Below are 25,031 nucleotides of genomic sequence, written 5' to 3' on the forward strand. Positions count from 1 at the left end.
GACTTTAAATGGTGGGAAAGAGCAATGTTGTGTGTCTGCTGGGACAGCAGTAACTTCACACATCCTGGCTTTCCTGAGACCCTGTGGCCAAGGCTTGGATGAGTGACTGGCTTGGGAGGGCTGGGCCTGCGTCTGCACCTACCTTCAGGGTAGAATGCAGGGTAAGTGACCCCTTACTGTAATCATGCCCTGTGCCAATGCCCTGCATTTCCTGGAATGGTCCCAGCCTGGGGACTATGAGGCTTGTCTCATGCTGAGTCCCCATGCCCTGTGCCTGGACTGGCTCTAGCTGTGACTGGGGAAGAGTGGGAGCATGGCTGCTGCAGGGAGTAGACAGTGGCAGCCCTGGAATTGGTGCTAGGATGGGGTGGGGGAGGGGGTTAGTTGTGGGAAGTGGGGCTGCTGCAGAGAGTACGTAGCAAGGCAGTTAGCTGTTTCAGGGTAGAGTTGCACTTTATACACTAACTGAGTTTGCAATGCCTAAGGCTTTGTGACCAGCAGATACAACGATGGGCTGAAGCTGGAGCAGGGGAATTGGGGGGGAGGGAGCTATGCACCGGAACATGGGGTTCCCCAATGCTTTCATCAGGGATGCGTTTCCCAGGCTGCCTGGCCCAGGCCTGAGCTGCCCCCTGGCTGCACATTCTTGCTTGCTGGACCACTTCCCCCCCTGTCCCCCACCCCTTCACTTTACTAGGCAACCCTTCTGCCCCATGCCAGCTCTCTAGGCTGGGCTGTTGTGCCCCTGGCTTGCTCTTTGCAACCCACTCCCTGCCCCTGGCACCAGCCCGGCCTTGCCAGACCCTTTCTCTCTGACTCTCCCATGCTCTCAAGCTCGCTCTCTTCAGCCCTGGGCCTCAGTGGCTGCTACTTGCATGCTCTGCTCACTCTTGCATTTGCTGCTGTCCCTTTGCTTGGCTGCATGATTTCCTGTGTGCACCCTGCTGCTCTTTCTCTCTCACCATCGCTTCTCTCAGCCCTCTCTAGCCTGTCTGCCCCCCCATTCTCTCTTGCACATGTGACCCAGCTCTTGCATGCACTGCTGTTCTTTTTTGTCTTTATTGCTTGACTGTTCCCTTCTTTGCACGCCTGACTTGCCACCCTCTCTCTTTTGCATGATCTGCTGCTCGCTCTCTCCTTTCACCCTACTCTGTGCTTGCTCTTGCTCTCTTTCATACCTCTTTGCTTGCTGCACCATTTTTGCTCTACTTGTGCACACCTGATCCTCTCTTTGCATGTCTGATCTCTCTCTCTCTTTACTGCATGCACTGGTCCTTTCTCTGCTCACTTTGCTGCATGCTTCCCCTTCCATACAAGTCTGCAGCTATCTTTTCTCCTCCCACCATCCCTTCCAATCTCTGTCTTCCTCGTTTCAACCCTGATTTCCTTCCACTCACCAGTACTGTAGTCAGAGATTGGATTGGGAGGAGAACCTAGTGGCTTATTGCAATCAGAGCACATTCAGGTGCTCTATCTGCCAGGATCTTATCCCCATCTCTCTCCCTCCCCTTCCAACCACACATGCCCCCTTCTTTGGCCCTGCTGGTGGTGTGGAGTAGTCAATTCTCCCCACTCCTATTGGCCTTATCTCCTGCTTTGGCTGAGAATAAACTAGGGCTTAAACATGGGCATCAGGCAGCGATTACTGCCCCCACTTCCCTGGCTGGAGGAGTTGGTTGGTTCTGGTTCCCAAAGGGAACCTTGATTCAAGGGAACAACCTTAGGTTGCACTGAGACTTGACCTTGGCTAGCTGGATGGAAAGTCCAGTGTGCTGGAGTGAACCAGCCTACTGGGCTGGTAGAGGATGCAGATGGGGCAGGTGCCACCGCATTGCTGCCCCCCCCCCCATCTGGGTAACCTTCTCCCCCACGTGGGTTTCTTCCTAGCACATTTTACAGGAGGAAGAACTCCTGGACATTGGCCCAGGAAGGTACTTCCTGGGGCCTTGACTACCCTACCTGCTCTGCCAAGACAGAGGCCATAGGGGATTTCCAGTGGTGGAGGAATTGTTTTTTTTCTTTCCTCCTGTCTTTGCCCCACCAGCCAGGTGCTTTTAGGCCAGGGAGGCCTCACCACACACATATCATGCACACCCTCTCCAGCTGCCAGGTAGCCTGGCCTGTGCCCCTTGTACGTGGTCCTAAAGGTCACATTTGGGCTTAGCCTGGGGAGGGATGTCTGCACCCATGTATGCTGCCAGCTCTGGTGTGTTGTTGTGCTGCATTTGTCTTCCCCCTGCTCTCTCTCATGTCAATAAACACATCTGTCTCACTTGAAGCTGTGCCTCTCTTACTGGCTGGAAAAGGCAGGATTGGCTTCAGCTTTAACTGCCTATTTTGCAAACAGCCTGACTCACAGATCTGTCCCCCCCACATGGCTGAGTTGCCTACTGGGAACCCAGGCATCCTGGGCATTCCTCAGGGCTCAGCAGAGGCAGCCAGGGGAGTCCCATTGCAGACGACTGTGCTCATTCTGGCACCCCTCTCCCCCAACAAATGGCACCAGAGAGCTTGGTGGCTCCGCTTAGGTCCCGTGTGTCACTTACACTAGCTCCCCATGGTTGGGAGCTCCCTCACTGACTGGGCTAGAGCTTAGGCATCAGAGATCAGTCAGGGAGGGCAGGAAGGGGCATAGCTGCAAAGAATTTCTTTCCCCCACTACAGCCTGTGAGCCAGCAGATGCATATTAGCATATGCAAAAAAAGGTGAATGTTAATGAGCTGGGGTGGAGCAAGAATCGGGGCAACAGCTGAGAGCACCGGGTGGGAGAGGAGCTGTAATAGTTGGGGAGCACTGGGCAGAGGCCCCATGTGCTCAATGCCTGGGCCACGCCCCCGATCAACAGTGCCCCGTTGCAGGAAGGTCGGTATACAGACTGGCCAGCCCCCAGCAAGCCCAACGCTTAGAGGAGACGAGCTAGAAGAATCAGAGCTCTCTCTCTTACCCGAGCCAAAAAAAACAAGAGATCGTTTATTTTGGTTATCCTGACAAGATTTCTTGTCTACTAAATGCACACCAGTAACTTGCATTCTCCCCCAATACCAAGCTGAACAGAGCTTAATCTCCCGACTTGTAAAGCACTCGGCTTACAAAATACCATTTACAGCATTGATCAAGAACGTGCTTCCCTCCCGAGCAAGCCCAGCTCTTTCCGTGCAGCAGTGGATGGCCCTTAGAAGGGCCTTTGAGTTCAACAGCTGTTCTAGGTTTCTTTCACGAGTCTTAACCGCCGAAGCCGTAGAGGGTGCGGCCCTGGCGCTTCAGGGCGTAGACCACGTCCATGGCGGTCACCGTCTTCCTCTTGGCGTGCTCCGTGTAGGTGACAGCGTCGCGGATAACGTTCTCCAGGAAGACCTTCAGCACCCCGCGGGTCTCCTCGTAGATGAGCCCGGAGATGCGCTTCACGCCCCCGCGGCGCGCCAGGCGGCGGATGGCCGGCTTAGTGATGCCCTGGATGTTGTCGCGCAGCACTTTGCGGTGCCGCTTAGCGCCTCCTTTCCCCAGGCCCTTACCGCCCTTTCCGCGTCCAGACATCTTCACGCGCCCTCTCCAACTCTGTCAACTACAGACAGACGAAATTAATTGTCCAACACTTTTGTACGTCTATATATATGCGAGGGACGGACTAGAGAGAAAACTGGTGACTGCCAGACGGAAATGACTACTGTACTCCGCCCCACTGGGTGACGCAATTTATTTATCTCCAATCAGACACCGACTGTCTTATTTTAACCAATCAAAACCAAGTCTTTAACTTTAAATTCAAATAATAAGGTTTTTGGCGCCCGTTCGGGAGACAGAAACCGGTACTACAACTCTGGGGTGCGTTTGGCGCGTCTCCCACCGGACAAAGCCGTTTCGCTCTTGACTCCGCAAACGGCCGGGCGGGCTTCTTGCCCTTGCGCCAGGTCCCTACAGATCTGTGCTCTGATGATCGTAGAAGCACATTGGGACCACACGCCAGCTAGTCAAAACATCTCAAATGACGCTGCTGCCGCGCTCCCCCTTTAGAGCTTAGAACGAACCCACTTCTCTGTGACTAAAGCCACAGCGGGATAGTTGCGTCCGTTTTCTTTCCCTGCTTCCTGGGATACCATCTTTAGTGCAACAATAATAACGCCGTCAAAGGCCATTTTCCCGGTTTTATCCTTGCCCTCACACGAACCTGGCAGCGGAGGAATCAGGGCTTCGCTGCCCTGAACATGTTTTCAGCTTCGAGTTGTATATATCAACTTGCCTCCAAGATGACTGTTCTGGGAGACCTGAGGGTGGGGAAGGTTTGGCTCATTTATCTGAACATCCGAGAGCTACTACCAGCCCACACCTACACATCGTCTTAGTATTTTTCACATATTTTTTAAGACCAGGACAGCAACATCACCTCAGCACTACCACTGCTTTAATGATTGCTTTTCACGACTCCACAAGAAATCACTCCTCTCTCTCCGTTACCCCGGGAGGAAGGCTGATTACATCAGCACGGACAGGCCGCACCATAAGACGTTAAGAACTTCAGGGGCAAATGCACACCTGATATGCCTTGCTAAAAGGCTATCGCATCCAGCTTCACTGTGAACGAGTGATGTCCTAGGGCACAGTATTTCATTCCTTCTTTAGAGAAAACTCACAATAGGGACAAATAGTATTAAAAGACACAGCGAAAGTACTCGGATCTTTAATTCACGGCAAGGACAAGTCCCTTGCTTTCTTGAAAGTGGAATTGGGTTGTTACTGAGCGTTGCCTAAGCTAAAATAAAAACGCAACTATTTACGTAAAACGACCACAGCTCTCTCGCGGAGTAAGTGGGTGGCTCTTAAAAGAGCCTTTGGGTTGAGGTTCTGGGAACGAAGCCAGAAGCAGGTTACTTGGAGCTGGTGTACTTGGTGACAGCCTTGGTGCCCTCCGACACGGCGTGCTTGGCCAGCTCCCCGGGCAGCAGCAGCCGCACGGCCGTCTGGATCTCCCGCGACGTGATGGTCGAGCGCTTGTTGTAGTGCGCCAGGCGGGACGCCTCGCCGGCGATGCGCTCGAAGATGTCGTTCACGAAGGAGTTCATGATGCCCATGGCCTTGGACGAGATGCCGGTGTCGGGGTGCACCTGCTTCAGCACCTTGTACACGTAGATGGAGTAGCTCTCCTTGCGGCTCTTCTTGCGCTTCTTGTCACCTTTCTTCTGGGTCTTGGTCACAGCTTTCTTGGAGCCCTTCTTGGGGGCGGGCGCGGACTTGGCGGGCTCCGGCATTGTACAGCTCACTCGCGACACAGCACAAGGCAAGTAAAAAGCGAGCGCCCCAGGCCCCTCCTTTATAGGCCGCCATGCAAATGAAGTGAGCAAACGGAGCCGTCGGATTGGCTGCTGGGGCGGCGCGGGCCTCCGGCCGGGGCGGTACACATGTGCTCCAAGCCCGGCACTCCTATTGGTGAGAACGGCAAGCTGTCTTTCCATTGGTGGGGTTTAGCAGTCTCTTTCTCATTGGCCGCTGTGGGCAGCTGCGCGCTCGAGCCTATCAGAAGCCGCCGTCCTGATGCGCTCGGGTTGATAAAAGGGCGGGCGCGGCGCTGGACGTCCTATTGCAGTTTCTTCTAGCGGTAGATTCGTGAGTTGGTACAGCAGAGTCGAGATGTCCGGACGCGGCAAGCAAGGAGGCAAGGCACGGGCTAAGGCCAAGTCGCGCTCGTCCCGTGCCGGACTGCAGTTCCCGGTGGGCCGCGTGCACCGCCTGCTGCGCAAGGGCAACTATGCGGAGCGAGTGGGAGCCGGCGCGCCCGTGTATATGGCGGCTGTGCTGGAGTACCTGACTGCCGAGATCCTGGAGCTGGCGGGCAACGCGGCCCGCGACAACAAGAAGACGCGCATCATCCCGCGGCACCTGCAGCTGGCCATCCGCAACGACGAGGAGCTGAACAAGCTGCTGGGCAAGGTGACGATCGCGCAGGGCGGCGTGCTGCCCAACATCCAGGCTGTGCTGCTGCCCAAGAAGACCGAGAGCCACAAGCCCAAGGGAAAGTAACCGTGCTGCTGCCCGAGTTCTGCTTCGACCTGAACCCAAAGGCTCTTTTAAGAGCCACCCACAACTTCAAAGGAAGAGCTGTTACTTCTGAGTTAAGTGAATAGGCTGTGGAATTATTTAAAGTCTTCAGAGTAAAGGCAGCGTTAGCTGCTTCTACTCTTATCTTTTACTTCAAATCTTAATTTCTTCTTTTTACAGAAATAGGGGCCTGAACTGGGTTTTAGGTTAGTCCTAAAAATTAATCGGGTGAGTCAAAGCCCGGGGATACCAGGCTCGGATGAGAAGAGCCGCCCCAGTGAGATCCCTTCAGCAGCGCGCGTGCACGCAGCCGGAACACGAGCAGGGGTGGGCGTGCGCGCGCCTTTCGTAGAGCAGCGTTTATTCTTTGCGGTTGAGCTGGGTGCAGACGGGGCGGCGAGTTTCTCTGGAAGTCAGGTCAGAGTCAACGCTCCTGGGCTTGGGTAAGCCTAAAAGCTAATGCACTAAGACGGAGCCTCCCCTCCCCCCGGCTCAAGGCCCTTTGCAATCCGCGGCCGGTGCTGTTTCCGGAGGAGGGAGAGGCCTCCGCGGGGCGGGCTCGTTACTGCCCAACCCCCACCCCAGCGCGGGGCTTTCAAATCGAGCAGAGGCTTTGCGGCGCGAGAGAGACTTTCTTGTAAACCAGGTTGAAACTCAGGCTGGACCCTTAGTGCTGGCAACAGGTTGGTGGGGGAAGGAACACCTCCACCTGACAGACTGAACTGAAACCAAAAGCCCCCCACATAGAGTTTGAAACAAAGCCTGCCCCTGAGCAAAGGAAGGAGAGTGCTGTGTCCTTGCTGCAGACAATAGAGCTTTTAATTCAGGCAATTCAGCTCTGTGGGAAACAAATGAATTCCCTGCTAGTTGCTGCCAATGGGCAGAGGCTCCTGTCTTTCCTTTGGAGCCCAACAGAGTCCACGCTGTCATTATACTGTGGCGTGTCCCTATCACCACATTGCCTCCAAAACCCCTTCTTTTAGGACAGGATCCAGTCACTCACCCCAACTTCCAAGCCTCTGCAGTGAGGAGGGAAGGGGAGTGGGTGGATGTGGCCAAGGTCAATACCAAGGAAAGGCCTTTGAAGAGAGTAACTTGAGCCGCTGCACTTTTATGAGCTGCAGAGCTGGGCAAGCAAAGAGATGGGGGCTATGAGCTTCAGTGAGTGAGGTGTAGGGGGAGTCCAAGTGAGCTCCTCTTCCCAGAACAAATACCAATTGGTCTTTAAGGGCACAGCTTGTCCAATTTGCTGAGGGAAGACTAGGGACCATGATCCCTAGGTGAGGAAATTGGCACTGGAGTCTGGAGCTTTGTCCAGCTGAGCTCAGCAAAGACAAAGGTGGTGCTTACTGCAGCATACACTTACACTGCCCAACTACAGGCCTAACTGGTTAGGCATGCACCCCTGGCCAGCATTTTCCAAACCTAGCAGCTACTCTCAGGCCCCACTGCCCGTCCCCTTCACCAGCTGTGATGCAGCTCACTTGGATGCAGTTGCTCTTCCCGGAGCAGTTCTTCTGCAACCCCCTCTGCAGCACCCAAGTGTCTGTCACCTCCCTGGAACCTCGCTGATCAGTGCTGGGGGGGCTGCCCCCATGCCCACCTACTGCAGCCGCCTCCCTTACCCTCACCGCAGATTTCCTGAGTTGTGTGAACCAAGGGGGGGACCCAAAGAGGGGTGGGAAAGCACCCACCTGCTTTGAGAAACGCTGGCCTACAGCAAAAACCTGCAGGCGGTGGACTCGTGTCCCATTTCTTGGGTTACACTCCGGTTAAGTCAATTTCAGTAGTGTCCTCCCTCCATCTGCAGTTGCTTCCTTCTCTGGCCCTACACAGCATCTTCCAGGCAGAGCAGCACCAGCGGTAGCTCCAGCACTGTAACAGGAGAACCACAGCCCCACTTGAGAACCTGTGTTCTGCAATACGAGTGATTGGCAGTTATAGGCAAGTACACGGCTAGGCAAACACATATATAGGACTTTAAAACATTTCCATGAAAACTATTCAAGGCTTCCTACTTAACACAAGCTCAGCTCTTTCAGTGCAGATGTAGGTGGCCCTGAAAAGGGTCTTTGGGTAAAACAGTTGAAGGCACTTTGGATTAGCCACCAAATCTGTAGAGGGTGCGGCCCTGGCGCTTCAGGGCGTAGACCACGTCCATTGCAGTCACGGTCTTCCTCTTGGGGTACTCTGTGTAGGTGACAGTGTTATGGATGACGTTCTCCAGGAAGACCTTCAGCACCCCGCAGGTCTCCTCACAGATGAGCCCCGAAATGCACTTCACATCCCACAGCGGTCCAGGCAACAGATGTCTGGCTTGGTGATGCCCTGGATGTTGTTGCACAGCACTTTGCGGTGCCTCTTGGCACTTCTTTCCCCAGCCCCTTTCCATGATCAGACATGTCAGCAACTGTGGTAGAAATACACAACATAGAAGTAACAGTCACGAAAGAAGAAACCACTTTATAGAGGCTGTGTGAGTGTCAGACTGGAGAGAAAACCGACAATGAGCAACAGTGACCACTGGCCCTCTCACAACTACTTGCCTCATGGCTCACCGATCAGACACCGAGTATCAGGACCAATCCAAAATCTTATATATATTATCTTTTAAGCCTCAAAAGCTTCGGTGCCCTCTGAGAACAGGACTTTAATTATTAATGCCAAAAGGAATTAATTAAGGGCTTTCAGTCCTGCATCATAGTTTTGGTATCTGAATTGCCTAGAGGGAATCAATTCAAGCTCTGGCTTTTTGAATGTCTGTCCCTAGCCATGAGGTTCAGCAAGGACAAGTGAAAAGCCCTGCACTTAGGATGGAACAAACCCATGCACCAGTACAGGCTGGGGGCTGACTGGCTGGGCAGCAGCTCTGCAGAAAAGGACCTGGGTGCTACGATGGACAGTAAGCTGAATATTAGCCACCAGTGTGCCCTTGTTGCCCAGAAGGCTAACATAAGCCAACAATGTGCCCTTGTTATGAAGAAGGCTAACATTAATAAGAGCGGTACCAGCAGATTGAGGAAAATTCTTCCCCTCTAGCTGACACTGGTGAAGCCACATCTGGAATACTGTGTCCAGTTTTGGGTCCCCCACTACAGAAAGGATCTTGACATATTGGAGAGAGCCCAGCAGAGGGCAAACTGGGAGAGGCTGAAGGAATTGGGTTTATTTAGTCTGCAGAAGAGAAGACTGAGGGGGATTTAATAGCAACCTTCAACTACCTGAAGGGGGATTCAAATGAGGATGGAGCTGAACTGTTTTCAGTGACGGCAGATGACAGAACAAGGAGCAACAAAAGTCAAGTTGCAGCAAGGGAAGTTTAGGTTAGATATTAGGAAAAACTCTCTCATTAGGAGGATATTAAGACCCGGGTAGATTAAAGCCTTGGCTGGGATGAGGTCCCTTCCAACCGTAATTTTATGATCAGTAACTTGTTTCTTGTCCTGAATTAAACTGTGTTTGCAAACTTAGGCCCACAGAGCTCACCTTGTCACAAGGCCAACTCCTCCCTCAGCACACAAAAGGATCAGCCCCAATACCCCTGCTTCCCAAACAGGCATGTTTACATTCTTTCCTGATTACCTTTGATAAATAGGAACTGCACCCAGTGAGAATCAGCACAGGCCCCAGTTTACCTGTTTTCAGACGCTTCTCAAAATTCCCCTCTTCCAAAATACATTCAAATAAATTATAGGCTGCAATGAACTAGAAGGTACAGAGCTGTGGTCATTCCAATCTAACCAACTAGGGATTTTCCATATCTCAGTGTATTTTGGGCTTACCCTGTATTTTTCCCATTCCCTCATTTAATTATGCAAGTTGTTGCATCTCATCTTTTAATATAAACCTCTTCTGTCAGGACCCAGCATTTATTACAAGTTGGTACAGCACCAGCATAGACAGAACAAACCCAATGTCGGGAACAGACTTTGGATACTCCTATAAAAACAATAATAGAAAGGAATGAAGTGGACTCAGCCCCCTGTACTTGAAGAGCTCCTTCAGTATCTGAAATACTATCTAATGTAATGTTAACTAGTGTAGAAAAATCTTTTTTATCTAAAAAAAAAAAAAAAATCCACTTTAACACAATAAAACACACAACTTTCTGAAAAAGCATGTTTTAGATTAGAAGTTGATGACTTTCATGATGACCAAAAAATACTAGTTTGTACATGCACTCAGATACCAATGAACTTAAAATTATACTATCAACTAAGAATATAATTTACAGTAGACATTTCTTTGGTTTTATGCCTACAAGTTCATTTTTTATCTTAAAACCAAATCCAGCTCTTGTTGTGCAAGAGGTGGGACCCTGAAAGAGGACTTTGTAACTTTAGTAGCCACTAAACCCATACAAGTTATGGCCCTAACATTTCATGGTATACAGTATGTCCATGGCAGTCACAGTCTTTCTTGGTGTAGGTCACAACATCCTGAAGGATGTTCTCCAGGAAAACTTTGAGGAACTCAAGTCATAGATCAGGTGGCTGATGGCAGTCTTAGTTATGCACTAGATCAATGATTCTCAACCAGAGATCTGCAGCACCCTGAGATTCTGTCCAGGGTGCCATACAATGTTTCTACTGTTAGGAATAATTCACAAGATAATCCCAGAGATTTCAAAAAGAAATTCATGGTGTTAAAAACATTCCAACTTCTTATGGTTTTGCTGAGATCACTGCCACAGAAGAACTGCTCTATTGTTTTCCTGTAATAAAAAATAAGCAAAAACTGTGCTAGTTATTGTCTGAGAGAACTTTGCAGTGCTGCTTAACCCCTCACCACCTAACTATTCCTTGGCCTGACATCGTAGTTAACCAGATCTGTAGCCTATAAGTACAAGCTATAAACTATATAAACTATAATTGCAAACCCACCCTGCCCACCTGTGGTGAGAGTTTATGGCTGGTTGGACCAGAAAGGAAACTGACACTAGACGACTGGGAAACAGCCCCCTTTCTCCCCTAAGTGACAGTCTTCCACGTTGACCAATTGACGTGCTGAACATCTCATTCTGGCCAATCAGATATAGCCCTTTTGTTTCAAATTAAAACATGAAGTTTCGGCGCCTACCCTCCCGAGAGCACGCGCACAAGCAGCAGCGATAGCCAGCACCCGAGACCCTGCATCCCTAGGCGCTGAAGAGATATTTTATTAACTGCTTCAAATAACACTAGAGGTCCCGGGTCGGAGATGATGTGATCTTAAGGAGACAACAGTTAGTGCTGTATACATTAGCATGTCATGAACGACCTATTTACTCTTTGATCCCCGCATTGTTCCTGCATAAAACATTTGGACGCTGACCGTAACTAAGGAGGAAATTACAGACAGAACTTTGGGAACAATGAGACAGTATCACTGCGATCCAATGTTGGGGCGAAAGGAGAAAAAGGGGGGTGGGTGGGTTTTAGTTCCCCCTATCACAAACAACCCCTCCACTTCCGAATGCAGCCTTTAGACCTGGAACATTTTTTCTCGTTTCGAGAAAACCTAGACCTTTTTCTTCTGAGCTAGACCGGATACAGGACATGAATCGCGTTTTGACTATTCTAAGACTAGGTACTGTAAGAGAGAAAAAAGACCAAAATGACTTCCATAGCTTAAAGAAAAAGTCATTTTTTAATAAAAGCGTGGACTCGAATAAAGCTAGTAAAATAAACCATTCCCGTAGTCGAGAAGGGAGCATACATAATCGTATTTACTCAACTTCCCCCCACCATGAAGGTTATATAGGAAGCCCTTACATTACGCTGAATTGCTTTACGATTAAGTCAGCAAAGCAGACAACAGCTCTCTCGCGGAGTAAGTGGGTGGCTCTTAAAAGAGCCTTTGGGTTGAGGTTCTGGGAACGAAGCCAGAAGCAGGTTACTTGGAGCTGGTGTACTTGGTGACAGCCTTGGTGCCCTCCGACACGGCGTGCTTGGCCAGCTCCCCGGGCAGCAGCAGCCGCACGGCCGTCTGGATCTCCCGCGACGTGATGGTCGAGCGCTTGTTGTAGTGCGCCAGGCGGGACGCCTCGCCGGCGATGCGCTCGAAGATGTCGTTCACGAAGGAGTTCATGATGCCCATGGCCTTGGACGAGATGCCGGTGTCGGGGTGCACCTGCTTCAGCACCTTGTACACGTAGATGGAGTAGCTCTCCTTGCGGCTCTTCTTGCGCTTCTTGTCACCTTTCTTCTGGGTCTTGGTCACAGCTTTCTTGGAGCCCTTCTTGGGGGCGGGCGCGGACTTGGCGGGCTCCGGCATTGTACAGCTCACTCGCGACACAGCACAAGGCAAGTAAAAAGCGAGCGCCCCAGGCCCCTCCTTTATAGGCCGCCATGCAAATGAAGTGAGCAAACGGAGCCGTCGGATTGGCTGCTGGGGCGGCGCGGGCCTCCGGCCGGGGCGGTACACATGTGCTCCAAGCCCGGCACTCCTATTGGTGAGAACGGCAAGCTGTCTTTCCATTGGTGGGGTTTAGCAGTCTCTTTCTCATTGGCCGCTGTGGGCAGCTGCGCGCTCGAGCCTATCAGAAGCCGCCGTCCTGATGCGCTCGGGTTGATAAAAGGGCGGGCGCGGCGCTGGACGTCCTATTGCAGTTTCTTCTAGCGGTAGATTCGTGAGTTGGTACAGCAGAGTCGAGATGTCCGGACGCGGCAAGCAAGGAGGCAAGGCACGGGCTAAGGCCAAGTCGCGCTCGTCCCGTGCCGGACTGCAGTTCCCGGTGGGCCGCGTGCACCGCCTGCTGCGCAAGGGCAACTATGCGGAGCGAGTGGGAGCCGGCGCGCCCGTGTATATGGCGGCTGTGCTGGAGTACCTGACTGCCGAGATCCTGGAGCTGGCGGGCAACGCGGCCCGCGACAACAAGAAGACGCGCATCATCCCGCGGCACCTGCAGCTGGCCATCCGCAACGACGAGGAGCTGAACAAGCTGCTGGGCAAGGTGACGATCGCGCAGGGCGGCGTGCTGCCCAACATCCAGGCTGTGCTGCTGCCCAAGAAGACCGAGAGCCACAAGCCCAAGGGAAAGTAACCGTGCTGCTGCCCGAGTTCTGCTTCGACCTGAACCCAAAGGCTCTTTTAAGAGCCACCCACAACTTCAAAAGAAGAGCTGGTTTCTCACCTCGGGAGAAGGCGGTCGGTTGTGTCATTTTAGTCGCATTAAGAACAAAGGCTGCCTACCGTGTCATAAGGCTGGTAGTGATACTGATAAGCAGCACTGTCCCCCATAAACTACCAGTGGGCCGAGCTGAGGAAAGCCCAGCTCTAGCAACTCTGAAAGGAGCTGGTAAGGTGCACATTCTGAATAAAGTTGGTCCCTGGATTTAAATATCAGTGAGACAACGCTCCAGGGCGATTGAATGTGGTAAGAATATGATGCGAAGTTCCTTGCAGTTTCTTAAAATTGATGGGTATTTCCTCGCATTGTTCAGCCACTGGGTGGAGGCGAACGCTATTAACCAATCCCGCCTAAGCGCGGGGTTTTCAAATGCTGGTGCTTCCTCGGGATGCGGAGCAGCTCCGCTAATCGCCCCTGCAAGCGCTTCTACTTGTCCTGGGGGGTGGGGACTGATGGGCACCAAGGGGAAAGACTTCTGACTCGGGGGGGCCCTGTGTATTACATAGAGCGACCCGCCCAGCTGCACCTGCAGAGGCGGATCCTTCTGCTACGATACGGTTCCAGTTGCCCTCAGGGGAGAAGGGAGGCAGGCGTCTTTTCCACTCGACATTTCCAGAGTTGATCTCCAAGGAAAGCGATTTCGGTTCTGCTCGCCCTCCCCAGTGCTCCGCCCTGCTCCCAGCACCCCAGGAGCCGCCGGCCCTCGCTTTCAGTATTCAGGTCCCTTTGCTTTTTGTCACTGGATGCTCCCCGCCCTCCCCCAGGTTCCGCTGTGCTCGGCTCCTACAGCCTGGGCCAGGCGGGTGGGGGCCGCTCAAGGCGCAGCGCGGACCCGGGGTCAGGTCTGCGTAGCGCGGCGGATGAACACTCCACGCACTGGGGCGTTTGCGGGGAAGCCTTGGGGAGAGGGCATCTGGCCCTAACCTCACCCCAGGCCCTAGTGGACGCAGCGCGGGAAGCCCAGTGCGTCCCTCTCGCTTGTGGCGGGGGAATGGGAGCTGCCCAATTTCCGCCCGGCCAGCGAAATGCAAACAGGCAGCGCGGGGGTGGGGGAGCGGCCGGGCCTGGGCCCCCGAATCTGCCTACTGGAAGGACGGGTGGAGCGTCGAGCACCGCTCCCGGCAGAGCCCCCTCACATCTGCCTCCCTCAGGCGGCCCCACCTCCCCTTAGGAACTCTGGGTGCGCCCCTGGGGGTGGCGCCATCTGCCCCCCAGCCCGTTTGTGCACAGCCGGAATCCCGCCCCATGCCTCTCAGAGACGGAGCATGCGCACCACCAACACATTTTGAATAAAGGTGCATTCTCTGGGGGAGAGGGGGATTATAATCTGTCCAATCACTGCTCAGCCCGGGAAATTCAAAGCCCCAACGGTTTCTCTGCAGCTCTCAGCCAATCAGAGGCTCTGCTTCCCCTATATATTGCCAGACAGGGGCCAGGAGTCATAGAGTTTCTTTTGCTCCGTAGAGACGCGTGTCGGCTCCAGGGGACGATGGCCCGCACCAAGCAGACCGCCCGCAAGTCTACTGGTGGCAAAGCGCCCCGCAAGCAATTGGCTACCAAGGCTGCCCGTAAGAGCGCCCCGGCTACCGGCGGTGTGAAGAAGCCGCATCGCTACCGGCCCGGCACCGTGGCGCTGCGCGAGATCCGGCGCTACCAGAAGTCTACAGAGCTGCTGATCCGCAAGCTGCCCTTCCAGCGCCTGGTGCGCGAGATCGCGCAGGATTTCAAGACTGACCTGCGCTTCCAGAGCTCGGCTGTCATGGCGCTGCAGGAGGCCAGCGAGGCCTACCTGGTGGGGCTCTTCGAGGACACCAACCTGTGTGCCATCCATGCCAAGCGCGTCACCATTATGCCCAAGGACATCCAGCTGGCGCGTCGCATTCGTGGGGAGAGGGCGTAAGCGTTTTTGAGGTCCCAGCACAATCCCAAAGGCTCTTTTAAGAGCCACCACACTTTCGCAGAAAGAGCTAAAACTCTAGAACCTGCAAGTCGGCCTGTATCCACTCTTAATTACCAAATCCTTGTTATAAATTCACCCACTGCCTTGTTTAGGTGGCATTCAGTGATAATTCCTGTTTGAGTCACTGCTTCCTTACAAGCAAGTATTTGAAGGCCGCTGGAGCTTGCAGCTATGTTTGGTGTCCCCTTTCAGTCTCATGACACCGCTAAGTTTCATGAGTAGAGCTCATGACAGGAAGGGTCTTATTACCCCTTTCCCCTATAGTAACTCTCATATTTTCAGGTTGCTTAAAGTCCCCCGAATACTATGCTCGTGCATGTTAATAGATTTTTATCGGGGATAATTTGTGGATGAGTCAGTTCTGTAGCTGCGGCTGGTCGGGTCCACTGGCCCCAGTTTTGTTCTAACGGGTCGATGCTCAAGCGAGCAGGAGCAGCCCAGAGGTTGTGGGTGGGGGCGTGTTGCTAATAGAGCTTTTCGGGACCATAAGAATGTAGATATTACAGCTGGTACCAGGTATTTTTTTTCCGTTCCTGAACTTTTTTTGTTGTCCAAATAAATCCGGTGCAAGATTTGTGCACTCATCAACCGGGATATTGTTGATCTAGTCAGCTATAAGTGTATCAAAACCATCTCGGACGTAGGTCAGATTACAGAAAGCGCGGTCTTAGTATTTCCCAGCGCTCCGTGGGTTCGCTTTGCGGTAATTCTCCGGTAGTCTAGTGGCTGAGACGCAGAGCTTTCGCTGTTGATTTCTGGGTTCGATTCCCGAGCAGCAAAATCCACTTTTTCCATCACCCGCCGCTCAGAAATCTTTCAGGCTAGCCAGTGCATCCGGAACGAAAGGAGATCAGTGTTATTTCTCTGTCAAAATCCTGCCATGTCCACAAAAAAAATCCTTTTGGCTTAGGCTTCCCAATGTCAGCAGAGAGGTCAGTCCTCAGGTTAATGGATCAGTCAGTGCCTGGATAGATGCGTTATGACTGTCGGCTCTCATTATACCCAAGCAAAGCAGCTTGGGATGGACGCAGGGAAATTGGGCACCCGTTTTCCGGGCCACAATCCTGTGCCGCGGGGAAGGTGAAGGACGACCGGTCTCAGCAGAAACTTAGGGCAGTTTCAGACTGAAAAAACTAGGAGGTCGTATCACATCATTTCTCAGTGCATCTTTACCATTTGCCGGGGTAGAGGCTCCGGCACGGGGCAGGTTACAGAGTAGGGGCCAGGATGAAAAAAAGAAAAAGGACACCAGAAGAAGCCCACCCGGCAGGGGTTACGTTTTTCTCTACGGGAAAAAAAAAGAGGCAGCCCCCCGAGGCACCGCTGGGATTCGAACCCAGGATCTCCTGTTTACTAGACAGGCGCTTTAACCAACTAAGCCACGGCGCCTCTGCCGCAAGAACGGTGCAATTGTTTCCTTCAAGTACTTCCTCAGTGCTTTGCAGCTCGCAGGGTTAAAGAGGGGAGAGCGCAGACTCCGCGGAGGCGCGGCTGTTGCGGTGCGCACGGCCAACTCCCTCCGGGCTCGCGGTTGCGCCTCCAGGATGAGGAACCCCATTAAGCAGCTCAACGCAGAGCCGCGGGCTTAGGCATCCTGCGGGATCGGTAAAGGAAGTCCCTGGCTTACACCACGCCTGGGGCCTTCACGGCCTACGAAAAGGAACCTAGATGCTAAAGGCAATGGATGCGGGAGCAGAAAGGACGGAGTCTTCACAGCCGGGTCTGGGGGCTCCAGTTGACCTTATCAGCTGGCTCAGCTCTGCTCCCCTTCCCTCCAGATGAGGCTCAGCCCTGACCCCTTCATTTTTTGCCTCCTGTAGGACTTCCACTCACCACTTGCCCCCTTCACACCTTGGATCAAAGTAACCATCCCGATATCTTCATCATGCTCATCATTACTACTACTATTGTCATAATCAACCTCATAATAATAACAATGATTATAAGACTAAAATTCATATTTTATTCTAACCTCGAAGCAGCTTACCGTAACTGACAAACAACCCATAGATAAGACACAACAGTAGATTCCCCAAACAAGTTGGAAACCCCACACCATCCCACATACTTCAGGTTCATCACTCTTCTCTGGCCAATGCCAACCCCCATTCACATTTCCTATTTGTCACCCACTCATTGATACTTTTATTTGTCTTTTTGTCTCAGTTGGCAGCCATTTCCCCCCCTCCTATCTGGGGCAACCCATTCCTCTCCCCTTTACACACCCCCTTCCCCCCCACTTTTGCTTTTCATTCCTTCACACTTTTCACCAGATTCACCTTCTTATTATAGCTATATGATTTCCTAGTCTCTCTACCTATACTAAAGCCTCCCTCTGCCCCTCTAAAGCCTTATTTTCACTTCACCCTCATCACTTCTCTAGTTGTCTCTCCTAAATCCCTGCTCCTTCTTTAAAAAATAAAAAAAACCCAGCCCACTTATCTCCTGCTTTCACTGGGCCCTCCACCAGCTCCTTCCTCCTGCCATTTTCATGGTAAGCCTGGAAGTCTTCACTGCTATGAAAAGTTGTCCCCAGGCACAAACATCTCATAGTGGAAGGCAAAGAAAAAGGTGCAGAAGACAGGACTTCTCAAGGAAGGTCTTATTCTCTTGGACTGTTTGGGTAGAATATGCCCCTTCACCCCATCAGAATTTGAAGTGAGCAATCACATCAGGGCACCCTCATAGCCATACAGGAATCCTACTCACCATGTCCCGTTTCTTTATAGTCACACCTTTTACTGACACACCCCAGTGCACAAGAATAAGTACTTGCCTCAATGTCTGTCTAGCTACCTGGAGTACTACAGTATTTTCACCTATAATGGCTGGGGGAGATGCAGGAGGGAGACGAAGGGGACATGCAGATTGTCAGCAGGTTGTTTTGAATTTGCTGAGATCTTCCCAAATCCCTCTTGTTTACATCCAATATTTTTATATGGCTTATTTTAATAATTATTCTCTGATTGGTGTTATTGATGCCTTTTTCACTGCAACTTTGGTAACTGGACAGAACTGATCTTTCTATAGACTTGGAAGATGCCAATTACCTGGGATGTATGTGCTGGTAAAAATTACAATTGACAACGTCTTATGTCTTTTTCCTTATCTGTGAATCCTACTTGTCATATTCCGCTTCTTTTACTTTGTTGATCAGGTGTAGGCCGTGGACATGATCAGCCAGCAAATGACAGACCACACCGACTAGTGCAGACTACAGACTTAGCAAAAGCCTGAGTTATGAATGATATGTGCTTAAACTGGTATACAATAAAAAATTAATAAGCTTGCATTTAAATCACAAGCAATAATGGCCTGGGAAAGTAGCATAAAAAGCTGTTTATTACGTCTTTAATATTAAACTAGGCCAAGAACTAATAACTGCTTTTTTGGAAACCTATACAACAGCAACTAGAAGTAGTAATTGCTATTTTGTTTTATGAACTTGCACATTATTATTAGTCTACTCAGCAAAGGAAAGGAAACAAAACATGGCAAAGAGCATTCCAAGATGGTCAGGGAATGAGATAAGAAATCCTTCCTCCCAGAACAGGACTTCTCAGGAACACAGACCCCCCAGCTAATTTGCATCTTCCAAGTCCAGAGGAAAAGTGGTTCACTCTAGTTCCCAAAGTTTCAGTGAAACAAAGACATTTAGATAACACCAATCTAAGTAACCCACATAGAAATAATGGGTGTAAACAGGAGGAATCTTCTGGAAGACCTTTGCAAATTCAAGACAACCTGCTGCCAGCCTACACGCCACCCTCTTCCTCTCTTCTTTGTCTCCTCCAGCCAGTGTTGGAGAGAACCTATATTGTGCTATTGCAGGTAGCTGGTTATGCAGAAAGACAAGTGATTATCCTTATGCTTTGGGGTGTAATCAATAAAATGTTAAGTTATAGATTTGTCTTTTGCCTCTTTTTTGACTTGGGTGGGGATAGTACCTTGCCTGCTAAGAAGGAAGGGAGGAGGATCATTGGGAAATGTGATTATACCTTGAAAAGAAATCCTGATCATAGGTAGGCTGTAGTTTTGTCTCTCAAGAGACTGAATGGCCCCTGGTTTTCAGTAACACAGGCTAGTTGCAATGCCTGCAAAAATTTATTCTGACAGTAAACTCAGACTAAGCCTCTGAAGGCTTTGGGACCTTTTGTTTTACTGATACTTGTGAAGCTTGAAAACGGCCAAAACAGACAACAAGTAGTTTCAGGCTCCTTTTCCTAGATTTACATGTCCAGAGTACTTTAGCGCCCAGTTTCATGTCTTTTACACATAACATACATTTCAGCTTTACCATATTCAGTTAACAGAGACACACAATTATTTCAATAGGATTCAAGATAACTACGTACAATTCAAGGCAGAAGAGCAGTTGTTACTTTTAACTACTGTTAAGCAGTAAAAAAAATGCAGTTATTCATTTTTGGCCTGGTCCAGTGCTTCTCAAACTTTTTGGCCTCCAGGCACCTCTCCATAACTTTTCTGAATTTAACTTCACCCCAGCTGAATCACTGAGGTAGAATCTAAACCCAGGAAAGATGTGGATGCCAACCTTGGGCTAAAATACTGAAAACTACTGATCTAGCTGGGCAGGGACTCAGCCTGCAGTGCTCTTCTCTTTCCACTGTGTGCCTTTCCCTGCTCCCAAGGTTTGGGACCCAAGCCCTACCTGAGGAGTAAGGATGGCCCTCACTGCTAATACTGCTTCTCTGGGCTCTCATATACAGGGGACCAAAACCATCTGTCCATACAGCTGCTCCTGTCAGTCCCGGGCATGTAGGAGGCTGAACCAGGAGGGGCTGTATGGGCAGGCAAGACGAACCAGGCAGAAATGCATAGTTGCTCCTGTCCATTCACCTACAACATACTGTGTTATTGGCAGCCTTGGAGAAGCTGATACTGGCTGGGCAGAGGACAGCAGCCATGGGTACCACTGGGGCAGGGGAAAGCAACCACGGGTGCCACTGGGGTAGCTGAGATGGGTGCAGGGTATTGGATGGATGGGAGAAGAGCACATGCTTCCTCACTCAGTAGCTGGGCATAGTGGATCCCTTACAAGGCTCCTGTGGGCTCCCATTTGAGAATTGCATGTTTAACATAGTATTAGTGGTCCTGATACTCAGATTCGTATTCTGCTTTCTCAGGCTACTATGACTTCAGTGGAAGCTAATTGCTTACATATGCCATCTTAAACAGATACGATTCATAATAATTTAGACTTTTGTAGATTGGCTATCTGAACCTGTCAGCGTGCATTACAAGTCACTAACCACGTCTACAGCCTATACCTGCTCTGATGATGAAGTGCAACTGCTATTATCTGGCACTTTACAGACTGCCTAAAAGCTCCACTCAGAGCATGTAGCAGCAACTCCCATTAGTGGGAGCCAGTTCTATGGGACCAAACAACGGGGTGTTGCTAGCCTACATGGTCATAGCTTTATTTTGAGACTCAGGTCATGTGCAATGCTGAACAGAAGCACCAGAGGAAAAAAAAGATTTGTTTGGTGTGTCCTGCTTTGTCAGCATGAAGACCTGTCCTCCCTAAGGATAAACCTTGGGCAACAGCAATGGAAGACACTGCAGATTTTTGGAAAGTCTGTCTTCCCACTGTGGCAAATTTGTCTCCCACTCTGGGCTTGGGCTGCTGGGGGTGATTATTATGAGTAAAATGTTCCTTTGGAGATGACCTGTTAAAAGGCAGAATCTGTAAAATCAGGGACTGTTGTGGTTGAGGGGGGGTAATCAATGCTCAAAAATCCAGATTTCCCTACTGAAAATTGTAGGGTTTGTTGGAGGGGCCAGTGTTGTGAACTGATGTACCCTTTGCAAGGTGCTGTATGCAGCCATATCTCTGTCCCTAAAACATTTCTAGTTTATAGTTATTTTGTTTGCTGGTTTTTGTTGTGCTGAAATCATTTAGTGGTTCTGAAGAACGGTCTAATAATTCCTCTAGTGAACACCCCTTTTAAATAAATAGCACAAACACACCAGCACAGTGAGCACTGAAAAAAGCACCTGCCCAACCAAGTGGCTCGTCCTCGTTAGTATAGTGGTGAGTATCCCCGCCTGTCACGCGGGAGACCGGGGTTCGATTCCCCGACGGGGAGTAGACTGCAGATTTTTTTCCCCAATCTCCTTAATACAGCCCCAGGGTGCCTTGTGATTTTAGGGGTAATACTTAATTTTACTATTTATTTAACGGCCATTGTTGAAGCTGGGGGGCCAGAACTGATTTGAGCATCCAACTAAATCAGGGGGCCTCAGCCTCCCACCCCTTTCAGTTTCACGCCCAGCGGGCTCCCGGACCGTGACAGGGCAAAGAAACACAGTCTTGAATAAGGAACTGGCATGTGGGCTGAGATTAAGATTGAAATCCTTTTGGGGCCACCTGACACTATGCCCATGTGCCACCGGAGGACTCCCCAGGACATTCCTGACCAGAGTCTTCCCTGGCCCAAAACATACTTGGCCATCCCAGGCCACCAACAGACAGTACCCCAGCCACTGTGCTAAGTATATGGACCAGAATAAAGAACTGGATTTTGGGCTTGGATTAGATATGGAAATGCTTCTTGGGCCACCCCACACCATGCCTCTTTATCACCAGGGTCTCATGGACATCCCTGACCAAATGTCTTGCCCAGCCCAAAGTGCAGTTTTGCCTTGTCAGGCTGCCAACTGAGCTCCCTACCCTGCCAGCCACCATATTAAGTATATAAGTTTGAATTAAGAACTGTTTTCTGGGCTGGGATTAAAGATGGAAATGCTTCTTGGGCCACCCCACACCATGCCTCTGTGGCACCAGCGGACTCTCCCAGACACCCCTGACAAGTCTTGCTCTCTGCAGAGTGTGGTTTCTTCATGCCAGGCTGCTAACTGTCAGCCCCCTATGCCCACTGCACTAAGTATAAGGGCTTGAATAAGGATTTTCTTTTGGAGTCCTCGGATGGCAGACCTGGGTGAGTCTCCCTCCCCCAGTGACTTGGCAAGGAGGAAGCTCCCCAGGTTGGCTTGACACTGACTGTGACTGTGGTCCATTCTGATCTACAGTTAAAGGTTAATAACTAAGGTTTGCTGAGGGAATACCACAGCCCCCCTTTTCCCTTGTAATAAACTTGTTTTCATTTAACATTTGCTAGTGAGTGAGCAGGTTGCTTTAAATTACAACACCCAGCTTTAAGTTATTTTACCAAGTTTCTGGGTGGTGGCTGGAGGTAAATGTGAAAAGCTGCTGGAAAAATCCTTAGGGGCCTCTATATACATGCTTTGGGGTGGGGAGAGGGCCCTTTAAATAGAATGGCTCTGAGAGCCCCTCTAATTAAAGCACCCGCAGTGTCACATGTATTCAGTGTCCAGCGCTTCAAAATGGTGGCAGGGACGCTTTAACAAAGGTGTTTGAAGAGCCTTAGTTAAAGCACTGCCACTGCCATTTTGAAACACAGGGACGGTGAATACACATGATGTGGAGCACGTTTCATCGGACTGGTAGCAGACTTGATTAATTGAGCCTGCTCTGACACTTGCTAAGTACCAGGAGTTGGAGCAGAAGTCCGTCACGTGTACCAGTGCCCTATATATGCATGCAGCCATTTGTCCTGCCATCCAGTGCCTGGTGGAATAGCAACATAGAGGTCTTAAAGGCTGGGTGTCAACTAGCAGGCTTACACTCAAAAAGTGAGCATTATGTAGATCAGGGACATGCCCAGATTTCTTTAGGAGGCTCCCTTAGTAGTGAGGAAGTTTTGGGATGATTCTATGAGGTTTGGCCCCACGATCCTAGAAGAAGGGCAGCTTCTTATTAGTAGCAATGTAAATAGCACATGGGGATGGGGAGTAAATTGGTGCCTGGCACAGACAAAGCGTTCTTTGGACCAGGCAAGACCCCAGTCAGAGGTGCTCAGAAGAGTCCCCTGGTGCCATAGAGGCATGGTATGGGATAGCCCAAGAAGGACTTCCATCTCTAAACCCAGCCCAAATGAAATTCCTCATTCGAGTCATTATATTTAGTGCAGCCATAGATTTCCAGTCATAACCCCAGCCCAAAGCCAGCTCCTTATACTTAGTACCATGGGCATAGGGAGGCTGTCAGTTAGCAGCCTGGCATGAACACACTGCACCTTGGGCTGGGCAAGACTCTGGTCAGGGGTGTCTGGGAGAGTACCTGGTGACACATAGGCATGGTGTGGTGTGGCCCAAAGAGAATTTCCTGATGTCATCCCAGCCCAAAACTCAGTTCCTTAATTGGGCCCATATACTTAGCACCATAGCTGGGGGGAGCTGTCCGTTGGCAGCCTGGCAGGTCCAAACCATGCATTGGGCCAGGCAAGATCGGGTCAGGGATATCCGGGGGAGTACACTGGAGCCATAGAGTCATGGAATAGGGTGGCCCAAGAAGAGCTTCCATCTTTAGTCCCAGCCCCAAAATAGTTCCTTATTCAAGCCATTATACTTAGTACAGTGCGCACGGGGGGGCTCTCAGATGACAGTGTGGCAGAGCAAAACTGTGCTTTGGGCCAGCCTAAACTCTAGTCAGGGGTGTCTGGGAGAGTACCCGGTGGCACACAAGCATTGTGTGAGGTGGACCAAAAAGGATTTCCTGTCATAATCCCAGCCCAAATCCCAGTTCCTTATTCAGGCCTATATTCTTAGTGCAGTGTCCAGCAAGGCTGTAGGTTGGTAGCCTGGCACAGCCAAACAGTCTTAGGCTAGGCAGGACTCTGGCCAGAATGACCAGGAGAGTCCCCCAGTGCAATGGAGACATGGTATGGGGTGGCCCAAGAAGGATTTCCAACTGTAATCCTAGCCCAAAAACAGTTCCTTATTCAAGCCATTATATTTAGTACAGTGGTTTGGGGGGGGCTGTCAGTTGGTAGCTTGGCAAGGTCTAACTGCAGTTTGGGCCAGGCAAGATTAAGGTCAGAGATGTCTAGGAGAGTCCCCCAGTTCCACAGAGGCATGGCATGGAGTGGTCCAAACAGGATGCCCAGGCATAATCCGAGCCCAAGAACCCATTACTTATTGGAGCCATTATACTTAGTACAGTGGGCATGGGGGGACTGTCAGTTGGCAGGCTGGCATGAAGAAACCACTTTTTGGGCCAGGCAAGACTCTGGTCAGATATCTCCAGGAGAGTCCTCTGGTGCCACAGAATCATGGTGTAGGGTGGCCCAAACTGGGTTTCCAGCTGAAAAGCCAATTTTTTATTCGAGCCCATATATTTAGTACAGTGTCGGAAGGGGGTGGGGGGCTGTCAGATGGACACCTGGCACAAACAAACCGTCCTTTGGGCCGGCCAAGACCATGGTCAGAGATGTCTGGGAGTGTCCTCTGGTGGCACAGAGATATGTCAAGGGGTGGCCTAAGAAGGATTTCTAGCTATAATCGCAGCCCAAAATCCAGTTCTTTATTCGAGCCCATATACTTACTTAGCACAGTGGCTGGGGTGCTGTCAGTTGACAGCCCGGCATGGCCAAATCACACTTTGGGCTGGGCAAAACTCTGGTCAGAGATGTCCAGGAGAGTCCCCTGGTGGTAGAGAGCCATGGTGTGGGGCGGCCCAAAAAAGATTTCCAACCATAAACCCAGCTAAAACCAGTTCCATATTTGAGCTCATATACTTAGTACAGTGGGTGGGTAGGCGTGCGTGTGTGTGGTGGTGGTGGTGATGGGGGGGGGCTGTCAATTGGCAGTCTGGCATGCACAAACCATGCTTTGGGCCAGGCAAGACCCTGGCGAAAGATGTCAAAAAGAGTTCCACAGGGCAAAAGAGACTTGATGTGGAGTGGCCCATAAAGGATTTCCAATCATAACCTCAGACCAAAAACCAGTTCCTTATTCAAGCCATTCTACTTAGTACAGTGGGCATGGGGTGCTGGCACTTAGCAGCCTGGCACAAACAAACTGCACTCTGCACAGGGCAAGACT

General features: G+C 50.9%; 6 protein-coding genes, 2 non-coding genes and 1 pseudogene across 8 annotated transcripts; 4 read left to right on the forward strand and 5 right to left on the reverse strand.

Moving 5' to 3' along the window:
* Positions 1-2,949: 2,949 nt before the first annotated feature.
* Positions 2,950-3,776, reverse strand: LOC149863891 (histone H4). Its single transcript, XM_090048330.1, has one exon. The coding sequence runs from the start codon at positions 3,532-3,534 to the stop codon at positions 3,223-3,225; it is 312 nt and encodes a 103-aa protein (XP_089904456.1). The 5' UTR covers positions 3,535-3,776; the 3' UTR covers positions 2,950-3,222.
* Positions 3,777-4,659: 883 nt separating this feature from the next.
* Positions 4,660-5,264, reverse strand: LOC149863892 (histone H2B 1/2/3/4/6). The gene has a single exon (XM_090049984.1). It carries the CDS (start codon positions 5,241-5,243, stop codon positions 4,863-4,865), a length of 381 nt encoding a protein of 126 aa, XP_089906110.1. The 5' UTR covers positions 5,244-5,264; the 3' UTR covers positions 4,660-4,862.
* A 118-nt stretch (positions 5,265-5,382) lies between these two features.
* Positions 5,383-6,138, forward strand: LOC149863893 (histone H2A type 2-C-like). The gene has a single exon (XM_090049985.1). It carries the CDS (start codon positions 5,623-5,625, stop codon positions 6,010-6,012), a length of 390 nt encoding a protein of 129 aa, XP_089906111.1. The 5' UTR covers positions 5,383-5,622; the 3' UTR covers positions 6,013-6,138.
* A 1,925-nt stretch (positions 6,139-8,063) lies between these two features.
* Positions 8,064-9,828, reverse strand: LOC149863894 (histone H4-like; annotated as a pseudogene).
* Positions 9,829-11,850: 2,022 nt separating this feature from the next.
* Positions 11,851-12,313, reverse strand: LOC149863895 (histone H2B 1/2/3/4/6). Its single transcript, XM_090049983.1, has one exon. The coding sequence runs from the start codon at positions 12,283-12,285 to the stop codon at positions 11,905-11,907; it is 381 nt and encodes a 126-aa protein (XP_089906109.1). The 5' UTR covers positions 12,286-12,313; the 3' UTR covers positions 11,851-11,904.
* A 111-nt stretch (positions 12,314-12,424) lies between these two features.
* On the forward strand, positions 12,425-13,368 carry LOC149863896 (histone H2A type 2-C-like). Its single transcript, XM_090049986.1, has one exon. It carries the CDS (start codon positions 12,665-12,667, stop codon positions 13,052-13,054), a length of 390 nt encoding a protein of 129 aa, XP_089906112.1. The 5' UTR covers positions 12,425-12,664; the 3' UTR covers positions 13,055-13,368.
* Positions 13,369-14,591: 1,223 nt separating this feature from the next.
* LOC149863897 (histone H3) lies at positions 14,592-16,271 on the forward strand. The gene has a single exon (XM_090049988.1). It carries the CDS (start codon positions 14,631-14,633, stop codon positions 15,039-15,041), a length of 411 nt encoding a protein of 136 aa, XP_089906114.1. The 5' UTR covers positions 14,592-14,630; the 3' UTR covers positions 15,042-16,271.
* Positions 16,272-16,416: 145 nt separating this feature from the next.
* Positions 16,417-16,490, reverse strand: TRNAT-AGU (transfer RNA threonine (anticodon AGU)). Its single transcript has one exon. It is a non-coding gene; the product is annotated as a tRNA-Thr (tRNA).
* A 4,652-nt stretch (positions 16,491-21,142) lies between these two features.
* On the forward strand, positions 21,143-21,214 carry TRNAD-GUC (transfer RNA aspartic acid (anticodon GUC)). Its single transcript has one exon. It is a non-coding gene; the product is annotated as a tRNA-Asp (tRNA).
* The last annotated feature ends 3,817 nt before the right edge of the window (positions 21,215-25,031 follow it).

The sequence above is a fragment of the Crocodylus siamensis genome, chromosome 5 (assembly GCF_052110815.1).
Source record: "Crocodylus siamensis isolate JL-2025a chromosome 5, ASM5211081v1, whole genome shotgun sequence".
NCBI lineage: Eukaryota > Metazoa > Chordata > Crocodylia > Crocodylidae > Crocodylus > Crocodylus siamensis.